At 34.0% G+C, this 25,475-nt stretch overlaps 2 protein-coding genes across 4 annotated transcripts in view; one reads left to right on the forward strand and one right to left on the reverse strand.

Moving 5' to 3' along the window:
* The window catches only part of LOC123564331 (mucin-5AC-like), a 31,819-nt gene extending 21,025 nt beyond the window's left edge, over nucleotides 1-10,794 (forward strand). For 2 of the 3 annotated variants that reach the window (XM_045357832.2, XM_045357834.2), the window contains 3 exons: nucleotides 1,729-1,821; nucleotides 2,412-2,521; nucleotides 3,421-10,794. In XM_045357832.2, coding sequence (XP_045213767.2) covers nucleotides 1,729-1,821; nucleotides 2,412-2,521; nucleotides 3,421-3,528 — 311 coding nt within the window. In that variant the 3' untranslated portion in view covers nucleotides 3,529-10,794. The remainder of the gene's footprint in view (nucleotides 1-1,728; nucleotides 1,822-2,411; nucleotides 2,522-3,420) is intronic. The other variant, XM_045357833.2, reaches the window with a different exon arrangement.
* A 5,291-nt stretch (nucleotides 10,795-16,085) lies between these two features.
* LOC123564333 (centrosomal protein of 131 kDa-like) overlaps nucleotides 16,086-25,475 on the reverse strand; it is a 57,645-nt gene continuing 48,255 nt past the window's right edge. The window contains exons 16-21 of the mRNA XM_053536957.1: nucleotides 24,007-24,232; nucleotides 23,341-23,564; nucleotides 22,626-22,710; nucleotides 22,322-22,408; nucleotides 20,971-21,188; nucleotides 16,086-19,673 (exon numbers count right to left, since the gene is read on the reverse strand). Of these exons, the coding sequence (XP_053392932.1) occupies nucleotides 19,538-19,673; nucleotides 20,971-21,188; nucleotides 22,322-22,408; nucleotides 22,626-22,710; nucleotides 23,341-23,564; nucleotides 24,007-24,232 (976 nt within the window). The 3' untranslated portion in view covers nucleotides 16,086-19,537. The remainder of the gene's footprint in view (nucleotides 19,674-20,970; nucleotides 21,189-22,321; nucleotides 22,409-22,625; nucleotides 22,711-23,340; nucleotides 23,565-24,006; nucleotides 24,233-25,475) is intronic.

A 25,475-nucleotide genomic window follows, 5' to 3' on the forward strand; every position in this document is an offset into this window, starting at 1 on the left:
AAACTTTTGCGTGTGCACTCTTAATCCTGGGTGCTGGTATATATATGCGTACACACATATATGGACCTACATGCGTAATTATAGGTGCACATTTATATACGCGTGCACGCATATATGGACGTGCACTCGTAAATTTATACATTCACGCATAATTGCAAGTGCATGTATATATACACGCACATACACATAAGTGTACATCTACATATTTACGCATGCACGTACAAAAATATACAGGTAGATGTACATATTTAGGCTTACACACATATTTTTATATGTGCATGTATATTTTGAAATGTACACCCATGCAAAGCAGACTTTCGACCCAAATGGTACACCATACATCCAGAGCTAAAAATACAAAATCACATGAAGCACTGATGGTGTTTACCAAACTTTATAAGTAGCATTTCTCAAACTCAAATGATTCAGCTTGTATGCACTTAGAGGGTGTCAGTTTATTTATTTATTTGGGTTTTACGGCACACCAACACAGTATAGGTTATATGGAGCCAAACAGGACTACAAATTTTGGTTCCACATCTCATTTACATGGAAATAAAAACATGAGGTATGGAATCAAAATTTGCTTACCTGCTGGAATCACAGAGTTACTGCAAAACCAAGTGTTAAGACCCTATTAGTCACCTGTTATGATCATGCAAGGGTAAGGCAGTGGTTCCAATTCTTTTCATACACAGATCGTCCCAGAACCACATGGGGCTAGAGGGTGTCAGAGCTAGAAATAGATGAACTTCAATCAAAATCTACTCATGAATGCACTGGTCAGTCTTTGTCTGTAGCATTCTTGCATGGATCTTTTTACAAGTTTGTTCAAATGTTTCACATAATTGCAATAATAAACTCATGTTTTTGTCTGTTATGATATCTGCAAATCCTGATTGATTTGTTTGTGTCGGTGTCTCTAAGAACAAGCATACCAACATATCCTGAGGGTTTCTGCAGATGCTAGAAAAGATAAAACATGCACGAATGATATTCTAGAATTAAACTTGTAACAAGCTAAAATGTAAGTATTGAAGTGAATGTTAGTGAAAAGGAGTGGAAACATTAGAGTTGTTTGATGATGTTGATGTCATTTCCTTTCAATCTGACTTTAGTTATACATTCTATGACTGTGATATGTTAACATTTTATTAGGAAATATGCATATGAAAAGGGCATTGAGCATGAGAATCTCTCTGTTTACACACATTTCCTCCTGTGTTAATAATGAAAATGACAAAAAAAAGTTCAGCAGCTTTCTGCTAGAATTAGTGGCTGCTCAAGCAGAATAAAACTTTACACAATTTATTCTCATGAACCGCTTCACAGATGTTTGCCAAACTTGGTCAGAAACATCCTTACATAGACCTTAAAGTTTAGCTGGTTCCAGTATCTATCAGAGCCAAGATGTAAACATTCCTGAAAGAACCGGTTCTCATCACTTCTTAGATTTTCTGAATTCACCAAACCTGTTTATAGAAGCAAGGTCCAAAGGTAAGGTGAGTGACTCAAAGCAATGATGACCCTCTTGTTTTAATCAGTTTGCAGAGTTACCATATGGCTTTATTTACATTATACCAGTGTAGACGAGTGGTCACTATGTTAATTATTATTTACCTTTAAGGACAATATGATAACATCTTACATATTTTATTGAGTTTAATTTAAAGATAATGAAATGTAGATTTTAGTACTTTTATGTGTTTATACTTTATATATTACCAGAAGAAATGGATGATAGTGTTGAAGCAGGGAAAGATCTGATGACAAGTGGACATAATTTTGACAGCAGTTTTGGACCATTCGCTGGTGCTAAAGGTGCTTATTATCATCTCTTTTTAGCTTAACTGATTTCTGAAAAAACTTGTCACTTTATCATTTGCATTTTTTCTCAAAAATTATAGGAGCTATATCTTTGAAACTTTGCACACTAATTTATCATCATTAGGTGAATAAGTTAAGTGAAAACATTATCACTCTCTTGCATTTTGTCAGAGTTATGGCCATTTTTGTACTAAGAACTTGTAATGATTTTAGGGAGAAATGGAGAATGTTTGGTGCCATGACATGCCAGACAAAAAAAAAGAAACTAAATATACTTGTTATATGCACAACTAATAGCATTATTTGTCAATATAGAAAAGATTACAGTTTTGAAAGAAATCATTTTTATAATTTATCTTGAAGCTTATCTTCCTTCAATATACTGTGGCATTATTCATGTACTTTGACAAGCTCAGTTTCTGGATTTGACTGAACACTCTGTTTACACTATTCTCTGTGTTTACACTATTCTCTGTGTTATTCTACCACACTGAAAATAGTATGCTTGATAATAAACCAAGTCTTACCAGTACAGTGAGTACAAACCTATGGTATGTACATATATTTTGTTGATATTTTTTCAGTATCTAGTAAAAGTAGAGGACCGAATGATGGGTTTGCATACAGCTGGACCTTACTCCTCACTGTCTGTATAGTTATAGTGGGCCTCTTTATCTTCTGGAACAGACACAAGGTAAATTCTGAAAATCTTTTTTGCATGCTGTCCTTGGCCTAGAGAATTTCAAGATAATCTGCAACACAAGTACTTTATCAGTGCTCCTAGGATCACAGAATTAATTTTGAAAGAATCCAAAACAGAGAATGTCATTTTGTAGCTGGTCTATTCAAAGAATAGGTAGAGCTTTTGGATTAACCTTGCGTAGGCATTCACGTCAGCATCCTGATTTGGTTGAGTTTTTTGTATGTAAGCTGGTATCTCAGTAACCAGTTGTTGGAATGGATTGAAACTTCACACAATTCGACTTTAATATCCATTCAGTTGACAAGGCTGACAAATAGTCTAGCGTTGCTTTCCTACGACATCTCTTGTCTTTGTAAGATTTCACTTTAAGAGTCAGTCAGATGGGTCCTTTTCCATTAAGTAAAGATCACTATAAGTTGACAGGTGTTGGTTCTGTTTGCAAAAATTATATGTTTGAGAAAGTAGAAAGTTCTTCTTGTAAGAGTAAGATAAAAGAACAAATAACCCCACAATTGAAGATAATTGAGCCGTGCCATGAGAAAACCAACAGTGGGTTGGCGACCAGCATGGATCCAGACCAGCCTGCGCATCCACGCAGTCTGGTCAGGATCCATGCTGTTCGCTAACAGTTTCTCCAATTCCAATAGGCTTTAAAAGCGAACAGCATGGATCCTGACCAGACAGCGCGGATGCGCAGGCTGGTCTGGATCCATGCTGGTTGCAAACCCACTATGTTGGTTTTCTCATGGTATGGCTCAATTATATAATTATATAATTCTTCGACATACAAGTGGGAAACAAGTGTGTATTTTGTTTTAAAAAGTTTTTTTCTTTGTTAAAGGTTTAACCAGCCTAAACTTCAGTGTGATAAATGAGTATGAATATTTCAGGTTGAGAAATATATTGTTAGCCTGAGACATCCTGCCACTAGCAACCAGAATAGAGGACTTCTAAACAGAGATGAGGAGAAAATCCTTCTTGACAACGAATACGCCTAACTTGACAAGCCATCTTAAATTACCTGCTACGCCATCATAAATACAGAAAACACTGAGCTACCATTTATACTTTATTTGATGTGATAAATTTACAGTCTATTGAAATCTAATGTCTGCAATGTAACTAGTAAACGAAAATGTCATGTTTTATGTAAAATTATACTTATATTGAGGGTTATTTTAAATGGTTCACTATATTGATATAGTTATATTTAGTAGAATAGTGACTTGTTATATACAGTCAAACTTCGTTATCTTGAACTCAACAGGACCGTCGATCAAATAATATAGATTGTATAGGAAATTGGCTGGGACCTGCCGCTGAGTTTTGCAAAGTGTTGTGATCGAATTTTCAGAGTTCAAGGGAACGAGTTTGACTGATTCTACAATGCTTAGAGCGCTAGAATTGAAATCATGAACAATTGTGAGCTACATTTTTTTGTGAAATTTATTAAATTGAATTGTCTTTGTGGTTGTAATACAGAATACACCATTAATTGAGGAGGACAGGGTATTCTGTGAATAGTTTGTGTCATTTTTGCGTTGACAAAATATGCAAGAAATCTTGACATACAGAGATCACATATTTACTTGTTCAGCAAAATAATTGCCTATTGCCATATACATTTTAATACAAAGGTGCTGTTTTAAGGAAATATCTTTCCTTCCAACAGTTTGAAAAGAAGACTTAAATGTCATATACACAATTACTATGCAAAGTCCCATATTTTATTTTGATTATTTATTAAGTATTTCATTTGATTTGTGTTTTCAGAGTGATGTTTTTGATAAACGCATATAATTGTTTTACAGGTTTGATGAGTATTATCTTGCGTTTTATTCAACCTGGCGGGGTGGAGTTAATCTCTGATTTAAGCAAATAATGGTAATGTCAAAAGCAAGCAAAATAGGTAGAGCAATTTAATTGTTTAATTCCATAACCAATGACTAAAATTCAACACTACATTGGTTACAATGTAAGGTAGACGGCCACTGAATATATGAAAACAGTTGCTGAATATACTATATATCCTGCACAATAATGCAGTGGACCGTCGTGAGACCCCACCCCCGCAAGGCCGATTGAAACGCACAATATACATACTGGCCTAATCATGGTATTGTGTTTTGTGGTTTTTACATGCTGTTTTGTCAATGTCTTTTCACATAATTTGGAACTGAAATAGTTTTTAGCTCATCTGATTTTTTGAAAAAAAATGATGAGTTATTGTCATCACTTGAGCGGTTGTTGGCGTCGGCGTCGGCGTTGCCTGGTTAAGTTTTATGTTTAGGTCAGTTTTTCTCCTAAACTATGAAAGCTATTGCTTTGAAACTTGGAATACTTGTTCACCATCATAAGCTGACCCTGTATAGCAAGAAACATAACTCCATCTTGCTTTTTGCAAGATTTATGGCCCCTTTTGTACTTAGAAAATTTCAGATTTCTTGGTTAAGTTTTATGTTTAGGTCAACTTTTCTCCTAAACTATCAAAGCTATTGCTTTGAAACTTGGAATACTTGTTCACCATCATAAGCAGACCCTGTACATCAAGAAACATAACTCCATCTTGCTTTTTGCAAGATTTATTGCCCCTTTTGGACTTAGAAAATCAGTTTTCTTGGTTAAGTTTTATGTTTAGGTCAGCTTTTATCCTAAACTATCAAAGCTATCGCTTTAAAACTTGCAACACTTGTTCACCATCATAAGTTGACCCTGTATAGCAAGAAACATAACTCCGTCCTGCTTTTTGCAAGATTTATGGCCCCTTTTGGACTTAGAAAATATCAGATTTCTTGGTTAAGTTTTATGTTTAGGTCAACTTTTTCTCTTAAACTATCAAAGCTATTGCTTTGAAACTTGCAACACTTGTTCACCATCATAAGCTGACCCTGTACAGCAAGCAACATAACTCCATCCTGCTTTTTGCAATAATTATTGCCCCTTTTGGACTTAGAAAATCATTTTCTTGGTTGAGTATTATGTTTAAGTCAACTTTTCTCATAAACTATCAAAGCTATTGCTTTAAAACTTGCAGCAGTTTTTCACCATCATAAGTGGACACTGTACATCAAGAAACATAACTCTATCCTGCTTTTTGCAAGAATGATGGCCCATTTTAGACTTAGAAAATCATGGGTAGGACAATATTTCTATTACACAAAAAAAAATCAGATGAGCGTCAGCACCCGCAAGGCGGTGCTCTTGTGTTTTAATCTGATGAAACTGGCCATTAAGGAGGTAGGTTACCTTGTTACAAGGGTAAATTCAGATTAGTTGAACCGCAGCACATTTTTGTATTTCGTGTAATATGAAGTTTTAACTGCTATAATCTCAATTTCGTTTGTCTCTGTCCCTTCAAGTTCAATTTTTATCCAGGTTTGAAGAACATGACCCTCCAAAGGTATTTCATATTGAAAGAAGAAGGAAAATACAGATATTTAACACTTTTCAGTGTATTTTAGTTTCATTGATATCCGTAGAAGTCTGCATAATTGATAATTTTACTGGTATTCACGTTATCTTTGTAATAAAAGCTTAAAATGTATATGTCGCGGGGCTCGTGTTTCCATGGTAACGCATTTTCTCTCATTTTTAAACAACTATGTATAAAAATAGGGGTTTTCGACGGCTTCAGTGCCATTCTGTTAATGACCAACATGGAATATTTGGGTAATATTATTAGCAAAATACCAAGCACTTTACATGGTACCCTATTTTTCTTAACGTGTAAAGTAACCATGGCAACAGAGATGTTTAAAATAGCTTATATCTTGCTTTTTGTCGTAGTTTCTTATAAAAAATATTGAATAAGATTATCTTTCTAGTTATTGTAGCTATAAAACATATTATTTCTAACGTAAGTTATATTTTCGTGTTTTTTGCATTTATTCAAACAAATTTCACAGCTTAGAATACTTACAGCAGTACCCCTCGTCTGGCATTTTTCATGGAAAAATCGTTCAGCATGCTGCTATTATTCTCACGGATATTGTTGAAATGAAAATAAAAAGCCGAAGCTGTGTTTCTTAAATAGACCAGTGTCAACGCTTTTGAATTTTACATTTAGATACATAGGTCACGGGCTTCGTTTCCATGGTAACATCAATTCAATTCAAGAAACCACATTTTTCTACCGAAATTTGAACAATTTTAGATCTTAGTTTTAGTATATAAGTAACAAATTATCAACGGAACCTGAAAAATAGGTATTACAAATCAAACTGCTAGATTTTTTATTTGAAAATGGCCGTAACAAGTAACCTTTCACCCAACTATATTCCAAATAACATTGGTTACCATCATTCATTTTCTTACATTCCGCATAACATTTCAATATAACTACATAAAAGAAGCAAAATATTGATTTTTATTCAGAGCAAAAGACTCATAAAAATATTTCAGCAAATAATGGTTATTTGAAAATAGTTAAAATATAAAAAAAATGCACAGAATTACGTACTTTCATAACAAAAACTATTAATTTTGCGCGGTAACTGACACGTAACGTCATGACGTCAGTGACGTCATTTTAAGGCAACATTGTTTTGAAGCGTTTCTGCGGCAATTTATTCATTATTTCTGAATTATTAAACCACAAAGCATCAGATCGAAGACAGGTTCATGATTTGTTTTCAGAAGAATGAATATACAAACACATTTAGTTTGTCGTAAACGTCGTCGTAAATCGTCACGTTAGCTTCCGGTTGGACATGCGCACATACAAATATGAAGGTAACCTACCTCCTTAAATGATTCACTTGGATAAAAAAAGGTTGTCACTATTTACTTATCTTTAGGTGTTAAATTTGAAATTAATTTCAAATTTTATTGTTTAATGTTATTAAAAATGATGTTTCTATCTGAATTTTGTTTCAGTTTTAATGTACAATGTACTAGAGACTGAAAGGAGATTTATCAGTGATACTGAGATACATGTATTTCAGCCAGTCTTTCTGTGATAGTGTTGTTGTTATGAGGCTGTATAAAAAATATGTGGACTTTCGTTTCAGCAGAAATATTTCTACTAATGAACAAAGTTACATAATTACTTGTTATTTGGAAGTTTCGTAATGTTTCATTCCGAAATGTTGTTTTATGATTACTTTTTATATACATAATTAAGCAAAGCTTCGCACCAGAATTGGTTGATTTCAAACCAAACAAGGGAGAAAACCACTAGATTTTCAAAATTCCTAGAAAATCATATTTAATCTGGAGATAATCATATACAAGTTACATATGTGGCTTTGAACAGTGTTGCAAGGGAATATTGCAGATAAAACAAGGTTTATGTACAAGTTAAAAAGTAAATTAAAGATTGAAACTGTTCTTTTCAGAAACTCCAAAAGCAGTATAAACCATACACTTACAGAGCTGCATTTCAGGTTGCCTCTAATAATTCTATGATGACTTATCTCAGAAATTTGAATGTAATTTGTATAATTGTTCCTACCTATCACTGACTGCACTATTACTTCAAGTGACTATTTGGAAAATGAATGCACACATACCCACAAATTTTAAAACAAAAGTCCAGATAATTTTTTAACTGCTCTTTTAAATGTTGATGAAAATATGGAATATAACACTGGTTTTTTTTGTCTTTGTCTTGACATGAGATAAATATCTTTCATACACTTGCCATTAGAAATGTAGGGATACTATAACCAATTGCAGTAAAAGAATATCTGAATACATACTCATATTGTAAAAACAATTAATTTTGCAACATCATAATGTTTGCGCTTTTTGCAAATTGAAAATATTTTTTTGCAAAATTAAATCGTATAAACATATTTTTATGAACCTGTCCAGAACCATTTATTTGAGCGTAAGTGGGAATTGTATATTATTGAATATTTTATGTTTCAGTTACATTTTTAATGTATTCAATTATCAAAGAGCAAAACATTTAGTTGGAGACAGTTTTTTTATCATGACGAAACAAGAAAAACTTTTCTAAATGGTCTTTGAACACCCGAACATTGGACATAATTCTTATTTGTTGGACATATTCATGGAAAAATATTTCCTTAAATGATATACTTTTAATATTATACTGTTTGATTTTTATACCTGGTTTTGAACACTGTAACTTACCCTGGATTTTTGAAAAAAAAGAGCCATATTGTTTGGTCTTGGTGCTTACCATATTCCTTTAGTTTTATTGTTATATTTTTTATTAGAATTGAGGGTTATACCTGTATGTAGAAAAGTTATATACTCATTTACTGAATCTCATTTATTTTAGCTTTGATTTAATTATTACATTGGTTTTTAAGTTTACGTTTTTGTCTGATTGATTTTGGGTAAGTGACAAAGTTTTGAATAGTTGAGGATGTGTGTTCAAGTTTTTTCGAACCTTAAGATTTTTTCATACTCTGTGAGCTTGAAGAACATTTAATAGTTTTTAAGACATAAGAGCCAAAAAAAGCACAGGTTACTGCACTCGTTTTTATTTTATTGGGCATTTTCTTCACCCGCAGTTTGAGCATTATTGAAATTGATTAAAATTGAAAAATGTGGATACTTATAAATAAAACCCATAATATTCTACTAAATGTTATGGGGATTTCAAGTCTTACAGGTTACTATGAATACATGGTGATATCAGTATTATATGAGCCATGCCGTGAGAAAACGAACATAGTGGGTATGCGACCAGCATGGATCCAGACCAGCCTGCGCATCCACGCAGTCTGGTCAGGCTCCATGCTGTTCGTTTTTAAAGCCTATTGGAATTGGAGAAACTATTAGTGAACAGCATGGATCCTGACCAGACTGCGCTGATGCGCAGGCTGGTCTGGATCCATGCTGGTCGCATACCCACTATGTTGGTTTTCCCATGGCACGGCTCATATACACATAAATGTCACTGACAAAGGTCTTCCATTTTTACGTAATTACATAATTTCCCACCCACTTTTTTTCCAGTGGGAAAAAAACATACTTAAATCTACAAAAAAAGAAAATACTACAGTTAAGATATTAAAAATATTTTGCTGCTTTAATGACATATAAATATGCTTTGAAATAGAAAAAAGTGGTGGTCACCATACATGTAAGAAATATATTTAGAAAAAAAAAACAGTACGAACTGGTGAATTCTGATATTTTTAGTTCTTTTTTATTTGTTTGATACTTTCTAAATATCATAAACTGATGTTTTAAGAAACTTTTATTTTAATTGTAGCTTGTCATAATGTATATCATTTAGAAAAATATCAGAACCAAACCTTTTCTTCTTAAATAGATATTTGAAATTACTGACCCCTATCCCATTGTGAATCTTACATGAGAATAAGGCAAATTTAGGCCAAAATAAGGGTCAAATTTTTTTTCGCAACAAGGGGGATCTGAATTAGTGGCAAAGAGGGAATGCTCATACATCATCGAGTTGTCTTTGTTTCTTGAAGTCTAAAATGTTAGTTGAGATTTGATTGTTTTGGCCTGGCTGTTGGTTAGAATGAAATACAAAGGTTCCTAATCTGAAAATATTTCATACTTCACTTAATTAAGAGATTACCCTTGAAAATGTTTCGGCATACAGGAATTACACCAAGTGCTTATCAAACTTGGTTTTTTTATTGTAGAATAATACAACTTTTTTAGCTGCAGCTTTCTTTTATTTACCATTTATTTTTTAGAAAACGTTTACATTCCCTTTTATATAGATGTAATGTATAAGTTTCCTACCAAATTAAATATTTTGCCTGCTGACTTTAATCTCTCACCAAGAAATATGGCATCTGCTGTCTGGTCGCCATATTTTAGGCCACAACCTAGTCTGTGATTCAAGTTTCCTCTACAATTCTTTTACATGCATATTACATTTTATAGCATTTATTATCTAATTATTTGTAGTTTTCATATTATACACTGGCACATCAATTATAATTGTCTTTAAAGATTCTGGTTGAGATTAAAGTAACAATCAAATTCCCTGTCAAACTTATTTTTGTTAAAAACATTAAAATTGTCCAAAGTGTTCTGAAGATACAGAATACTCTGTGATAATGGTTGTACAACGAAATGTTATATTTTTCTATAACTGCTCTACTTACAGTTGTTTTGTCTTTGTATGAAATAAAAGGTCTGCTGGTTCATATAGTCTGTGACTAGTTGTTGTTTTCGCTTTATTGATACCGATTTTGGTTACTTAAAAAAGAAAAAATGTTGGAATGGAGCAGACCTTTGATTTCTTCTATCATTTTTATATTTATACATAAAGGAGGGATATTTTGAATAAAAAGGACAAACAATTATATTGGTGTTTTCCTTTTTTTACACGCCACTTTTGAAAACAGGACATATGGAATGGTGCTGTCTGTCAACGTTTTCTGTTTTTGTACTGTTAGTGAACGAGTACAATAGCTACAGCTATCAACCTTTACAGGATGACTAAGCACTATTTAAGAAAGGTCCCTGTTTTTAGGGATCAGAAGGTCAATGTCACAGAGACCTGGAGACTGATAAAGATGGCTTCCAAACTTAATACAGTGGTTAAGTACCACTAGAGGCAGATTCTTTTTTATATGTCTGTTTTGAAAAAAAAACGGGTCATATTACATGATGGTTTTCCGTCCGTCATATTTTGTGTCTGGAGCATAACTTAATAACCATTCCAGATACTGATTTTAAACTTGGCATATTGGTTGATGCAGATGATACAGATTGGTAGGTCAAGGTCACAGATAGAACTCAAAGGCCGAATTTGACCCTCATATTTTGTTGAAGCATAACTTACTAACTATTCAAGGTATTGACTTTAAATTTTGCATATATGGAGCTGGTGTTGAGACAGAGCAGGTTGTTAGGTCAAAGGTCAAGGTCACAAATGAAGCTCAAAGGTCAAATTTGTCCTTTTTTGTGTCTGGAGCATAATTTAATAACCATGTAAAGTATTGATTCAAACTTGGCATACAGTTGGCAAATGAGAGGATTCTGATCTAGTTTCATGAAGATGGGGTCATAAATGTGGCCTCAAGTGTTAATAAGCTTTTCATTTGATTTGTCCGGGCAGTCTAATTTTTGCCCCCATATGACTCGGTAGGAATCATAAAGATAAACATTCTGACCAAGTTCGGGACATAAATGTGGCAACAAGTTATGAAGCAGAAATTGCCATATCTATAGTATCCTACGTACAGTCAAACCTGCTTAAGAAACCACCTACATGTATTAAGAAAACATGTGTTATAAGCCCATTAATTTTAGGTATCTCTTTAGTGCATTTCATATAGATTGAACTTGTATCATAAGACCACCTTACTTTCAATTTTAGGTGAAAATTATGATGCTCTTCTTCTCTATCTCATTTATTACTATATGGATTTTATTCAATCTTAAAATAGTTGTTCCACATTATTAGTCACATTATATGACACGTGGTGCATTACTCTTGCAGAAATATTCCTTGAATTATGTCCTTGTACTAAAATTAATGTTTTGATACACTTTCACTCTATAAATGTTATTACTATATACATTTGACTCGAGCTTAAACTATTGTCCAATATAGTCAGATGCATTGGAGTTATTAAACACTAATGATAGCTCCAGCTTCCTCAGATGTGCCATATTTCGCTATCAGGCAGCACCACAATAGTCGAGCGCGCTCTCTCCTGTGACAGGAATATTTACTGACCAGAGGCAATCATCCAATGAAGTTTGACAACTGTGACCTTGACCTTTGACCTGCTGAACCCACAAATGATAGGGACCATTTAGAGACTACCGACAATTGTCCTAAGCAGTTTGACGACTTTAAGTCGAAGTGTTCTTTCTTTATTGTATGGAAACCATGATTTACCCCTGGAAACTGGGCACGGTACTTGTACATTTCTATCCTGAAAATCTGCGCAAGCTCACTATAGTGAAAATTTTTTGTAAGTTTGTGCCAAATCCCTTGAAAACTGTAGAAGAATATTTCGGGCAGACAAGGCGACATTTCCTTGCACAAATTATTTCTTTATCTCTGTAGCCAAGCATATACCAATATATGTGAACTAAATATAATGCAAGATAGGTCACAGCAATTTGTGCATAGAAGCGATAAAATGATGTTCTATTCCTATCTCAGAGTTGTAGCAGCTGTATTTGAACCTTCCATGTGTGTAATATGTGTTGGGCATCCGTCCATCATCCACAGTTTCTCCCAATCTAAACAACAAAGTCAAATATTAACCAAACTCCACTGGAACGTTTCTTCGGTGCTCCTGTTTCAGATTCCTTCAAAGCTAGGTCATCAATGCAGAATTCTGTTTGCCATGACAACCGAACTTACAATATTCTTCCCAGATACCACTAGAAGGGTGTCGCAATATCTTCCCTCATTTTCCAAAGTCCGTCAAATCATTCCGTTTGTCAGAAACTTAAACAGTTTTACTGAAATGATTTTTGGTTGCCCCTCTTACATAAAAACTTGACGTGTGTCCGCCAGACAGTGGTGCTCCTACTTACTGTCACTGTACGGTCATTATTTCGGCGTTAGGGTGGGGTAGTGTAAAGATACTACAAAACATCATTTAGAAAACAAGATTTGGGTTTGGTGGGGGGAGGTGTAAAATCCCCAAGGGTCATTTTGCTTCATAAAAAGACTTTGACCAATTGACTTTAAAATCAATATAGGTAATGCAGTGCTCATGACTAACATCCTCGTCAAGTTTGAGGGTCTGATGTAAATGGGTTCTCAAGATACTGAACGGGTTAACAGTCCCTATGACCTTGACCTTTGACTGACCTCAAAATAGGGGTCCACTGCCCTTTAAAATTTTTGTATCTAGTCTTATTCAGCGGAAAAAGAAAAGCTAACAGATGGACAGACAGATGGTTAGACAACCTGTGCCAATACATTTCTTACAGTGTATAAAAGGGCATACCAGTTGAGGAAAGAGCTTCAAAAGGACCCAATAAACTGATATCTGTATGTTGACCCTATATTCAAAGAATAACAACTCGTCTCAAGCAAGTACTTGACAGTTTCGGAATCAATGTTTTAATTTTTTCTTATGGCATATTCGTACGCGTATGATTTACTCCTGCTGCGCTGCTTCAAATATTTTTGTAAAATACTTTTACAACCCAAAGTATCACTCACATTTATGACATGTATACATGACAGGTAGGATTTAACTGTAAAAGCACATTTTTGCTGGGTCAAAATTTCGCAAATTAGAAACAATGAGTATGTTCGTGAGGTTGTATATTCACGAAATTGTAAAAAAAAATAATCTGCTTGTTTCGGCTTTTTATCAAGTCGGGTGTACATAAAGTTACACATCCTGAAGCGTTACCTTAAATTAGACTGTCTGCTGTAAAAATTGATCACTACTAAATTGTATGAGGCCTAACTATAGTAAAGAAACCAGCATGGGAGCCATCTGGTCTAGTTGCGTAATGGCGGACAGGTTTTTGAACACTAATTTTTCACTGGGCATGGCCACAGAGGTCTAAATTAAAGCTGGTTTCTGTTTAAATTTCATTGTGGATGTATTTTTGACATTTTAGTAGGAAAAATGGGAGAATATTGTATTTGGTGAAGTGAAATTCAATTTAATACGAGTAGTACTTCCAGGTCAGCAGTGTGATTTTGATATGATTTTACAGTAAGCAAATGCGGCAAGAGAAATCTCTCTTAGAAGATATATTACCCCTACTTTTCTCTTCATTTTATATCAGTTTTATCATAACTCTTTAAAATGAGGTAAGGTTGTTCTCTGAAATGGGTCTAGCTATGTTTGGTAGCTCTTTAAAAAATGTCAGTTTTATATAGAATATATAAGGAAAAATATTTACTGGTGTATGACCTATGACTGCTTCCGGTTGATATGTTTTGGAAGGTTTGTGTAATGACCAGATTTGCCTGATTTGCATTATACTAATGGTTGATATTTACATGAGGTTTAATGTTCGCAAGGTTTTTTGCTTTTATGATATTAAAAAATGATGTGTAGCATTTAACCCTACCATAAAGGTCAAGGTAACACTAAAAGACATTACATAGGTTTTGGTGTCTAGTCTATAACTGTGTATGAATGCATGAGTATTTGAATAGCTTGGCACAAACATTCACTATAACCAGATTATATGTCGAGTGTAAGATCTAGACCCCTACATCATAGGTCAAGGTACGTTAGCAAGTCAAAGACAGTAGTTATCTCTAAAACTTTTGTATACAGATATTGACATTTAAGTAACTCTGCAGAACATCCGCTGTAATAAGACAAGATGTCATGTGCATGTCTCTGACCATAAGCTCAAATTTCAAGATAAAACTTTGAGGTAAATTATTTTAAGTCATTTTTCTTGTCCTTCCTATGACCTATTTATATGTGCATTGATATTCAAATAACTTGGTACAAATTATTTGCTGGTACTAAAACTGTATGTTACACACTGTACATGGTACTTAAACTGATGTATACGCTGACGCGGTATAAAAATAGTCAAACAAGAGCTCCGCAAAGCATGGCAATATACACCCTAAGGGTTATATCAGAGGATGGGAGCAAAATTTAAAGAACTTGACTGTTGAAGCCTAAAGGACTGGAACAACAAAGGGAAGAAATTCCAAAAATATTTTCTCTAAGTCCACAAAAAAGTCCTTATCAGGTACAAATATGTCAGAATACACCTAGAAATTGGAGGTACCATCCATGTTGTACCATAGAAAAGTGGTTTTGGTTTTTCCCTACGGCCAATAATAAAAAAGTTAAAAAATAAGCTATTTATAGTAAAATAAAAGGGAAGTAATTAAAAAAAAAATAGTCTAAGTGAACAAAAAAAGGGATCTGCCAAATAAAAACAAGAACACCGCAATGCAGAGCAATATACACACGAAACAGTCATATGACATTTGACCCCTAAGAGTGACCTTGACCTTGAAGCAAGCCATCTGTAACACGCACTCTGCACGTCGTCTCGATGTGTTGTACATTTGTGCCAAGTTTTTTTGAAATCCTTCTAACAGTTCAAGAGTTACAGAGCAGACATGAAACAAACTCATATGACCTTTGACCCCCAAGTGTGACCTTGACCTTTAAGCAAGCCATCCGAAACATGGGCTCTGCACATCGTCTCGATGTGGTAAACATCTCTGAAATCCTTTAAGGGGTTCAAGAGTTACAGAGCGGATATGAAATTGCTAACAGATGGATGGACAGACAGATGGACACCGGGGATATAACATAATACGTCCCTTCGGGTGTATAACAAAAAAATCCTTCCTTTATGGTCATCTGCACATCAAGCTTGTTCATCTGTGAAAGTTTAAAGTAAACCAGGCTAAAAGTGTGGGAGGAGTTGGACACACAAGATTTCAGGATGTACGTATGGACGTACAGACAGCAGCAATGCTATGGGCATAAAAATTGTACATTAAGGTCACCGAATTAAACACTATAGATCTACATGGTACTAAAAGTGTATGTTTTACACTGTACATGTTTTTGTACATTAAGCTCACTGAATGAATATATTAGGACTTCAAGCTTAATTAAACTGTCTGCATAGTCTGTCATCTGTTTCATTTCATACATAAAATAACAAATAAAAGCTGGTTTAGAAATTTAAATCTAATTTTTCAGAGCATAATAGAATCTACAAATGTAACAACCAAAACAAAGCACATATAAATATATAGAAAACTCTATTGTATAAATTCAACAGTATGAATGCAACATTGCTAAATACATGGCTTTACAACTGCAATATGGCAAATAAAATTCCAACAGTATTCTGATTTAATCCAACTGTTCATAATCAAAATTTGCACTGGTTGTAAATATTTGGTGAAAATAAAACCATATGGATATATTCTACTTTACGAAACATACTGTGAAATCATTTAATTTCGTGGGCATGAAATTTCGTGGTTTTTGTCAAAACGGCAATTTCGTGGGGATATGATTTCGTGGATTTCAACTTTTGAACATAAAATGAATGGGAATTTTACTTGTTCGTTGGGATTAAATTTCGTGGATATGCTCAACCACGAAATCCACGAAAATTAGTCCCCCACGAATATTAATGATTTCACAGTAGTATAAAACAAAATTATTTCTTAAACATGATTTCTGAAAAAGTTGACGTCTATTGAGAGAGCAAAAATAACCTCATACATCTGTAATTTGTTGCCAAATAATTGGTGTTCAAATAAGACATTCATCAAATGTACTGCTAGCAAGTTAATTGCTTTAATTTGTGGTTCACAATGCACATCAAGCACTAGATGCATGAGCATTCACCATATCAGTAAAGCATTGTTTACGCATTACCATTTTAGGTGCAAAAAGATAGCAAAGACGAAAACTTTCATTTGTGTAGATCTCTTTTAGTACAACTAGTCTATGTTTACATATCTCTTGTCAAACACAGATAAAAAGCATACATCCTCTAGTGAGTGATGTAAATCCTATTACAGGGACATACATGTCATACGTCCCGGATTGTCCGGGATTGTCCCGGAAATCACATACTCGTCCCGGTGTCCCGGACAGTGTTGAAATGTCCCGGAAAATTAAAAATACAGAAAAACAAAAATAACCCCCCAAAAAACTAGTTTTTTTGGCCTATAAATTGTTGAATTTTACATGAATAAAACACAATAAACAGTCACTGGTGTCACATTGTTTATTCCAAATTATCCGATAATCAGTTTCATGCCCTCGAGCGGGACACATGTTGATTAAGCTAGCGCCGATCACCACTCATATTGCTCACTGCGATCTTTTGATGACCCAGATTAATTTACAGTCAGCTATTTTGATGACCCAGATTATGAATTGACAAAATTATGCAATCAGTAACAGTTTTATGATAATTTATTATTAGGAACAATAGCCGAAAATCTCGTTGTTAGCACGTAGGCGGTGAAGCTACATGTAGCCTTGATTGGAAGAAATGGCTGATAACGGTCAATTAAACGATAATTATTTTAAAAGGTTGTAATCTTTCAAAATGTAGATTGATTGTCACACATATTCTAAATTAAACTTTTGACTATTGAATGCCTTTGCCGGCCGATCCTTGAAAATTGACCCAACCTGATTTTATATCAATTTTATCTACAAGATTTATTTCATTCCTTTGAGGATTCCATTTTATTAATGATTAGGTAAACTTTAAAGCTTTAAAAAGATACCAAATAAGCTGGATTCTAAATCACGATGACTAGGTTAATTCTTCGTATATAGCAAGTCTCCCAATTCATTTCACCTCGGGAACGCAACCAATTCACGTGCCGAACTATAGACGTAAATTACCCTATTTACCTCCCTTAGAAAGCTAGACTACATTTGCAACAAATTATTCCTAAGCGAGGGAACAATGTTTATCTCCGGAAACTGCATATAATTTTATGATATTTATGCCTGAAACAGACGAATACTAATGTCACTGTGTATGTCCCGGACAAAGGGTAAAAATCCCGGAAATTTTAACTCAGAATCCCGGAAAGGTCCGGAAAAATTATGGCATGTATGTACAGGGACTTGTTCTGGTACAGCATGACCTCAAGACTTCTAGATTGATTCATTACTTTGCAGTTAAATTAAATCTAACTTTTCTACAATTTCAACTTGTTAGTAATGTTTTCTACATTAACTTGATGAAAGTATCAAACATCTTCACAATCAAGCCTATATACCGGTAAATCAGTAAAAACTAAATAAATTAAATTTCAACTAGTTCCATAGCTTACTATAAGGCTTGAATTCCTTTAGGCCTGGTTACTTTAGGGACAATCTTGATACAATCTTGTAGACCTGAATGTAAGCATGACCCCAATATTTACTACAAATACTTGAAGCTGCATGGTAAGTAGCAATGTACATGATACAAACCATGATGTACATGATACAAACCATGATGTACATGATACAAACCATGATGTACATGATACAAACCATGATGGAATGGGCTAGAATACTATCATAATGCTGAACATATATCAGCTTCTACATATAAAGGTATAAATAAATAGCAAATATAAAAGCAAATGCTGTTTTCATGTCACAACTAATCTTTACAGAAATTAAGGACGGACTAAAACAAATATCATGACAATAAAAATAAAAACTATTTCAATGATGAAGTGCATGGAAATAAATATAATGAAAATGAAAAATCACTAAACTTGTATGTAATACCTATATTAAGGTGTCTAAAAGTGGTCTGTCGCAGTAAAAGTCTTGAAATAAACGTTTAACTATAATACAGTAGTATACAGCAGTGGAGAGTAAAACTGATGGTCTTCGTTGATTCACAGGTTTGACATTCATAAATCAATGGTAACTTGCAAGGTGTATATTTACAAAATACCTATAAATATTCTGTACATAATACATTGTACATGTCACAGTAATTTTGAACCGACAGAAATCAACATCCATATTGCACAAAGTGGAAATTCACTCATATCATGCCTGTATCTGGACTACTTTGATTAATATTGATGACCCAGTAAATAAGTAGTTCTCATTTGAAGGACTGTATAATTATTAATGTATAAGATAAAAAAAGAATAGGTGGAGACATATGACTGCAAAGACTTAAGCTCTTGTAGACTGTGCAAGGCTGGATCACACTTGGGGGATTCAAACCTTGCATAATCATTGACTGGTCTGGCAAAATCCACAAAAGCCTAATAGAAAATTAAAGATTGAGCTACTGTTAACAACTCTATTGTATGTTGTATGTTTCATTATCAATATCCATTATCCTTCTCCTGCACAAGTAACATGTTGACACTGACAAAGTCTTCACTTTGGGTGAACCAAGGGCACATTCTCATATGGTACCATACTGACTTCCCCAATAAACATAATATCATCGAAAAAATCTGACAGCTAATAACTGTGGTATCTGTGAGGTGGGAAGCATTTTTCAATACCTATGGCAGTAACAGAAACAATCTTCCTTGCTACCAGTTGACTGAAACAATATTGTTTGTAAACATTTCTCTCTAGATTATAAAATTACAGATTGTTTGGTGGAAGGTCTAAATCTCTATTTATTGCCTAGCAATTGTTTGCGTTGTTGCTGAAGTAGTCCTTCTAGATGATCAGCACGCTTTAACGCAGCTTGATATTGTTGTTTCAATTGGGTCACCACTTCTTCCTTCTTCACTATTGCCTGCTTCACACTGTAATAAATTCAAATGCCATTTATTACACTACAAATATTTTTTAGTTAATGTTATAAGTAACTGTTACGTAAAGTCGGCAGAAGATTAAACAATACACAATATTTGAGTCTAAAAACTACCATACTAATTCTATCAAAGTTGATGCATGATCATAAGCATTTATTTTCCTGTTTTTAAATAGGAATACCTAGATATTCATCATACCAATAATATGAAAATCTAATACAATGAAAACTGGTCAGCTGGATACAGATCTAACCTTGTTGTTATTCAGATTATAAGTATAGATAACAACCAGATAAAAAGTAAGATACTTTATGTAAAATAGCGGACATTTTAACAAAATCATTTTACCAAGGCATCATCATCTATTCTCAAAACAGTACTCTTAACAGTTTATCCTCAAATTAAAGCCACTAACAGTTTATCCTCAAATTAAAGCCACTAACAGTTTATCCACAGGTTAAAAGCCCTAACAGTACAGTCAAACCTGTGAACAAAGACCACTCTTCGGAACAAGCAAAAGTGGTCTTTGTTCACAGCTGGTCTTCATTTTTGGGGAAGGGTCACTTCTCAGTTAGCCATTATCATGCTGATAAAAAGCTTCTTGCTTTCTTTATGTTCTATGTATTAATTCGGTCGGTGCAAATTTGCAAATTTTCAGTCAAGCAGTAATTATTGTGTTTGCTATAATGCAAAAGTCGTGAAAATTCGGCGGATTTCAAATATTTTCATCCCGGAACGGTCCAGCTTGGTCATTATTGGGGGGCAAATATGTCTTTTGGAAATCAATAAGGCCGGTCGCTGGTCGCGGTCGCCAGGTGGTCGCTATTCACGGCCTTTTTATGAGCATTTTTCTACGGGGGACCAAAGACCGGTCATTGTCGACAGGTGGCCGCTATTTACGGGTGGTCGCTAGCACAAGTTTGACTGTATATCATCAAATAAAATGCCCTAACAGTTTACCTTCAATTTCAAACCCTAACAGTTTATCCTCAAGTTAAAACCCCTAACAGTTTATCCTCAAGTTAAAACCCTTAACAGCATATCCTAAAGTTAAGACATCTAACAGTTTACCTCAAGTTAAAACTCCTAACAGTATATCATCAAATGAAAACCCCTAACAGTATATCATCAAATGAAAACCCCTAACAGTATATCATCAAATGAAAACCCCTAACAGTATATCATCAAATGAAAACCCCTAACAGTATATCGTCAATTTATAAACCCTAACAGTATATCCTGAAATATTAACCCAAAGTGTTTATGCAATTCAAGGGAATCATTTTACCGTTTGTGAACTTCATCCATTTCCTCATCCTTTTGACGTTTGATATCTTCGATTTCATCTTTTGCCTTATCAAGCTCAATTCTCTGCCGTGCCTTCAGTTCTGAGATCTCAGTCTTTATACGTTTATTCTCCTCATCAGTAAATACAAGACGATCGGCAAACTCTTGTCGAATTATGTCAGATACTCTGTCACGCTCTTTATGCATCTTGTCTGTCAACTGAGCAAGAAAACAAGAGCTGTCCGTAAGACAGCGCGCTCGACTTTTCTCAGTGCTTGACTCTGAATTAGAGCTTTGCCAGTAAAAAAAAATCCAAGTTAAAAAGAGACATAATTCTGTCAAAATTCAAACCAGAGTTATGGGAATTGTGTCTCCTGGTGTAGACTTTGATAGAAAGTAACTATTTTGAGTTACAAGTCAAAAGCTTTAATAGTAACAGAGATATTTGACTTTATCAAATTTTTTTTTTTTAAAATTCTAAGTTAAAAAGGGGTATAATTCTGTCAAAATTCAAATCAGAGTTATGGGAATTGTGTCTCCTGGTGTACACTTTGACAGTAAATAATTATTTTGAGTTTCAAGTCAAAAGCTTTAATAGTAACAGAGATATTTGACTTTAGCAAAAATTTTAACAAAAAATTCTAAGTTAAAAAGGGGCATAATTCTGTCAAAATTCAAATCAGAGTTGTGGGGATTGTTTCTTCTGGTGTAGATTTTGATGGTAAATAAGTATTTTAAATTTCAAGTCAATAGCTTTGACAGTAACAGAGATATTTGACTTTATCAAAAACTTTAACCAAAAATTCTAAGTTAAAAAGGGGCATAATTCTGCCAAAATTCAAATAAGAGTTATGGGGATTGTTTCTCCTGGTGTAGACTTTGATAGTAAATACCTATTTTAAGTTTCAAGTCAATAGCTTTGATAGTAACAGAGATATTTGACTTTATCAAAAACTTTAACCAACGGCGACGCTGACGCCGGGGCGAGTGCAATAGATCTACATTTTCTTTGAAAAGTCGAGCTAAAAAATCATGTTCTTCTAAAAGTACTTTTTAGCTTTGTTTAAAAGAATATGTTGCAAACATCTGAGAAGTCTACTTGACTCAAGTGCTCTCCATGTCTAGCATAAAATTACAGCTGGTTATTTATGTGTGCAGGGTGAAAACATTCATTCCCAAAAATAAATTATAAATTGACACAGTTATGTTAAATACAGCATGCAAACCATAGATTTATAGATGAATATATTATAGAAGAGAACAGAACTGATTTTGAAAATATTATAGATGAATATCAAATAGAAAAGTATAAAACAGAAGGCAGGGCATTATGTGTAAGCAAAGTAATGTACCTTCTGTAATTCTTTTATCTCTTGTTCTTTCTGTCTCAACTGAACTTTAAAACATTCATTTTCACCATCTACTTCTGTAAGACGAGCCTGAAAATACATCAACATAAAACAGAAATGAAACAGTCTAATTTTCATAATTCTTCACATAGGATTTTATTTCTAGCAAAACAGACAATAAGAACTGATGATAGCCTGTCCACCAAATGGACATACAGATGGACTGAACATAATGTAAGTGATCACAATAGCTCACCCCAAGCATTTTGTGCTAAAGTGTGACAAAAAAAAATGTTTCCATGTATACCTTCATTTCATTGTATTTATCCAGTGCTTGTTTCTCTGATCGCTCAACTTCCCTCATCTCTGACTCATACTTCTCTCGAATTCTCCTGCAAACAAAATAATTGTAGTATAATCTCTTTTCAGTTAATACTCTTGAAAAATGAAGAATACAAATTATTTTAAAATGATAATTTGAAGCAACATATAAAGCTGTCTATTTATACAATGTATTCAATAAAGCAAAACAATGATCACTCACCTGAGTTTAACAGATGATTGAACAATATTAGTAGAGGGTCACACAAAGAATGTTGCTGTGAAATCACTTTGAAATAGTGCAAAATATTTCTGATAGGATTTTTAAAATTTCCATACAGCCATATATTACAATCCCGACTAAATTTACTGGTGTAGCATAATTTTTAATGTGCAAGTTTAGCACCACTTATCATCATAGTTTTACTGAAAGGCAAGTATATGATTCTGTATTAAACGCTATTCATAGTGGAGAGTATTTAATTCATTCTCAACACATTCTTGAGAAACAACTTTTTATACCAGTAATGTCCAGTATATACATTAACTAAAAGTTTGACTCAAATACTGGTAAAGTCAAAATACAAGTTAAGCTCTATGCTGTCTTAAAGAGAAAGTTGTATAGCAAAAAAAATAAGCAAAAATAAAGATTGTAAAAAACTGAAGTATGGTCTCATTTAACGTGAAGATCAGAAACCTACTTGATTCTGTTTTCAGCAACTCTCTCACAATCTTCTCGCTGTGATGTTGCGTCCTCCTCTAACTGTCGTATAACAAGTTCTATTTCCTTGTTACGATCTTTCTTCACTCCATCCTTAAGTTCTCTTTCACGCTGCATGAGGTAGTTCTCCTGCTTCTTACGGTAATTTTCTTCCCAAGTTTGTTTTTCAATCTCCATACGTTCTTTCAACTCTCGAATCTCAGTCTGAAAGTTAAAGCACTATGATGTTAGTAATGTAACACATGAGCCAAGGCGGGATATACACAAAAACATTACAATTTCATATATGAGAAAGTCTTAATCAGCACATTCAATACATTATAAAGAAAAAGCCTCTTTTCACAAATCAATTTTGGAAAGGAAAATACTTTTATTACAGAAAATTATTATTATATAAATTATGATTATTAATCCTTACCCTGCTAAATTTCTATAATTAACTTTTCCTTCTGTACCATTAACTGTTAAAAGGGGTACTTACCAAAATGATACTGACTGAATAGCGAACAGTGCAGATCTTGATCAGACAGCATGGGTGTGATCTACACTGGTCACAAAGGGAGAATCAATCGTGTCCAGCATGATGTGGGTTAATGATTTCACAATATTATACTCAATCTATAAATAAACAATAGTAATTTCTTACAGCATGTCTATTTTCCTGCTCTTCCCTTGCTCGGTCAAATTCTGTTTTCATTGCTTCCAGAGCATAAGAGTGTTTATCCTGGAGTTGTTGTTGTAACTTATCCAGGTCAGATCTCTGTCTCGATGCTTGCTGTGCTAGACGGTCCTTCTCTTCCTGTATCTCTGTCAGCAGACGACGTCGCTGCGCCTGGTATGCCTCTTCCTCCGACTGTATCTGTTTTTCGTACCTGAAATAGTCAACATCATTAATACCATTTCCTTGATAAATCAAAAATTAAATTTCTTTTATCTTGTGTAATGATGTGAAGTTTCTACAATACATTTCCAGTTCTGAGTGAGGGGTTGAGGTAGGGACGCATCTTGCAGGTAAAAACATGAATTCTGTAGTTATCACTCACCCTTCCGACTAAATGGTAATGATTGAACAGGCATACTCATAAACAATCTGAGATAATCTAAAAGTTAAATCATACCACTAAAGACAAGAGCTGTCCATAAGACAGCCAAGCTTGACTATTCGAAATATTGTCACAGAAGCTGGAAATTATTACCCAAAATGTTAAATATCAAAAGAGTTTTAAGTTCAAAAGGGGACATATCAGAGTTATGGGACTTGATGCTATCAACTAGTTTTATAACCCCGAAGAAACATGTTAAGTTTCAATTCAATATCTGCATTAGTTTTGGGGATAGTAACTTGCATGTAAAACTTTAACCAGAATTTTCTAAGTCCAAAAGGGGGCATAATTTGCTCAAAATACATGTTAAGAGTTATGGAACTTGACCCAGTGAGGTAGGTAATTGATCTAGAAAAAGAATAAATAAGTTCCAAATCTATATGCCTTTTAGTAATAGCTGTATGTACTTGCACGCAAAACTTTAACCAGAATTTTCTAAGTCCAAAAGGGGGCATAATTTGGCCAAAATACATGCCAGAGTTATGGGACTTGACCCAGTGAGGTAGGTAATTGATCTAGAAAAAGAAAAAATAAGTTTCAAATCTATATGCCTTTTAGTAATAGCTGTATGTACTTGCACGCAAAACTTTAACCAGAATTTTCTAAGTCCAAAAGGGGGCATAATTTGGCCAAAATACATGCCAGAGTTATGGGACTTGACCCAGTGAGGTAGGTAATTGATCTAGAAAAAGAAAAAATAAGTTTCAAATCTATATGCCTTTTAGTAATAGCTGTATGTACTTGCACGCAAAACTTTAACCAGAATTTTCTAAGTCCAAAAGGGGGCATAATTTGGCCAAAATGAAGGTCAGAGTTATGGGACTTGGTGCTATCAACTAGTTTTATAACCCCGAAGACACATGTGAAGTTTCAATTCAATATCTGCATTAGTTTTGGAGATAGTAACTTGCATGTAAAACTTTAACCAGAATTTTCTAAGTCCAAAAGGGGGCATAATTTGCTCAAAATACATGTTAGAGTTATGGAACTTGACCCAGTGAGGTTGGTAATT

The sequence above is a fragment of the Mercenaria mercenaria genome, chromosome 2 (assembly GCF_021730395.1).
Source record: "Mercenaria mercenaria strain notata chromosome 2, MADL_Memer_1, whole genome shotgun sequence".
NCBI lineage: Eukaryota > Metazoa > Mollusca > Bivalvia > Venerida > Veneridae > Mercenaria > Mercenaria mercenaria.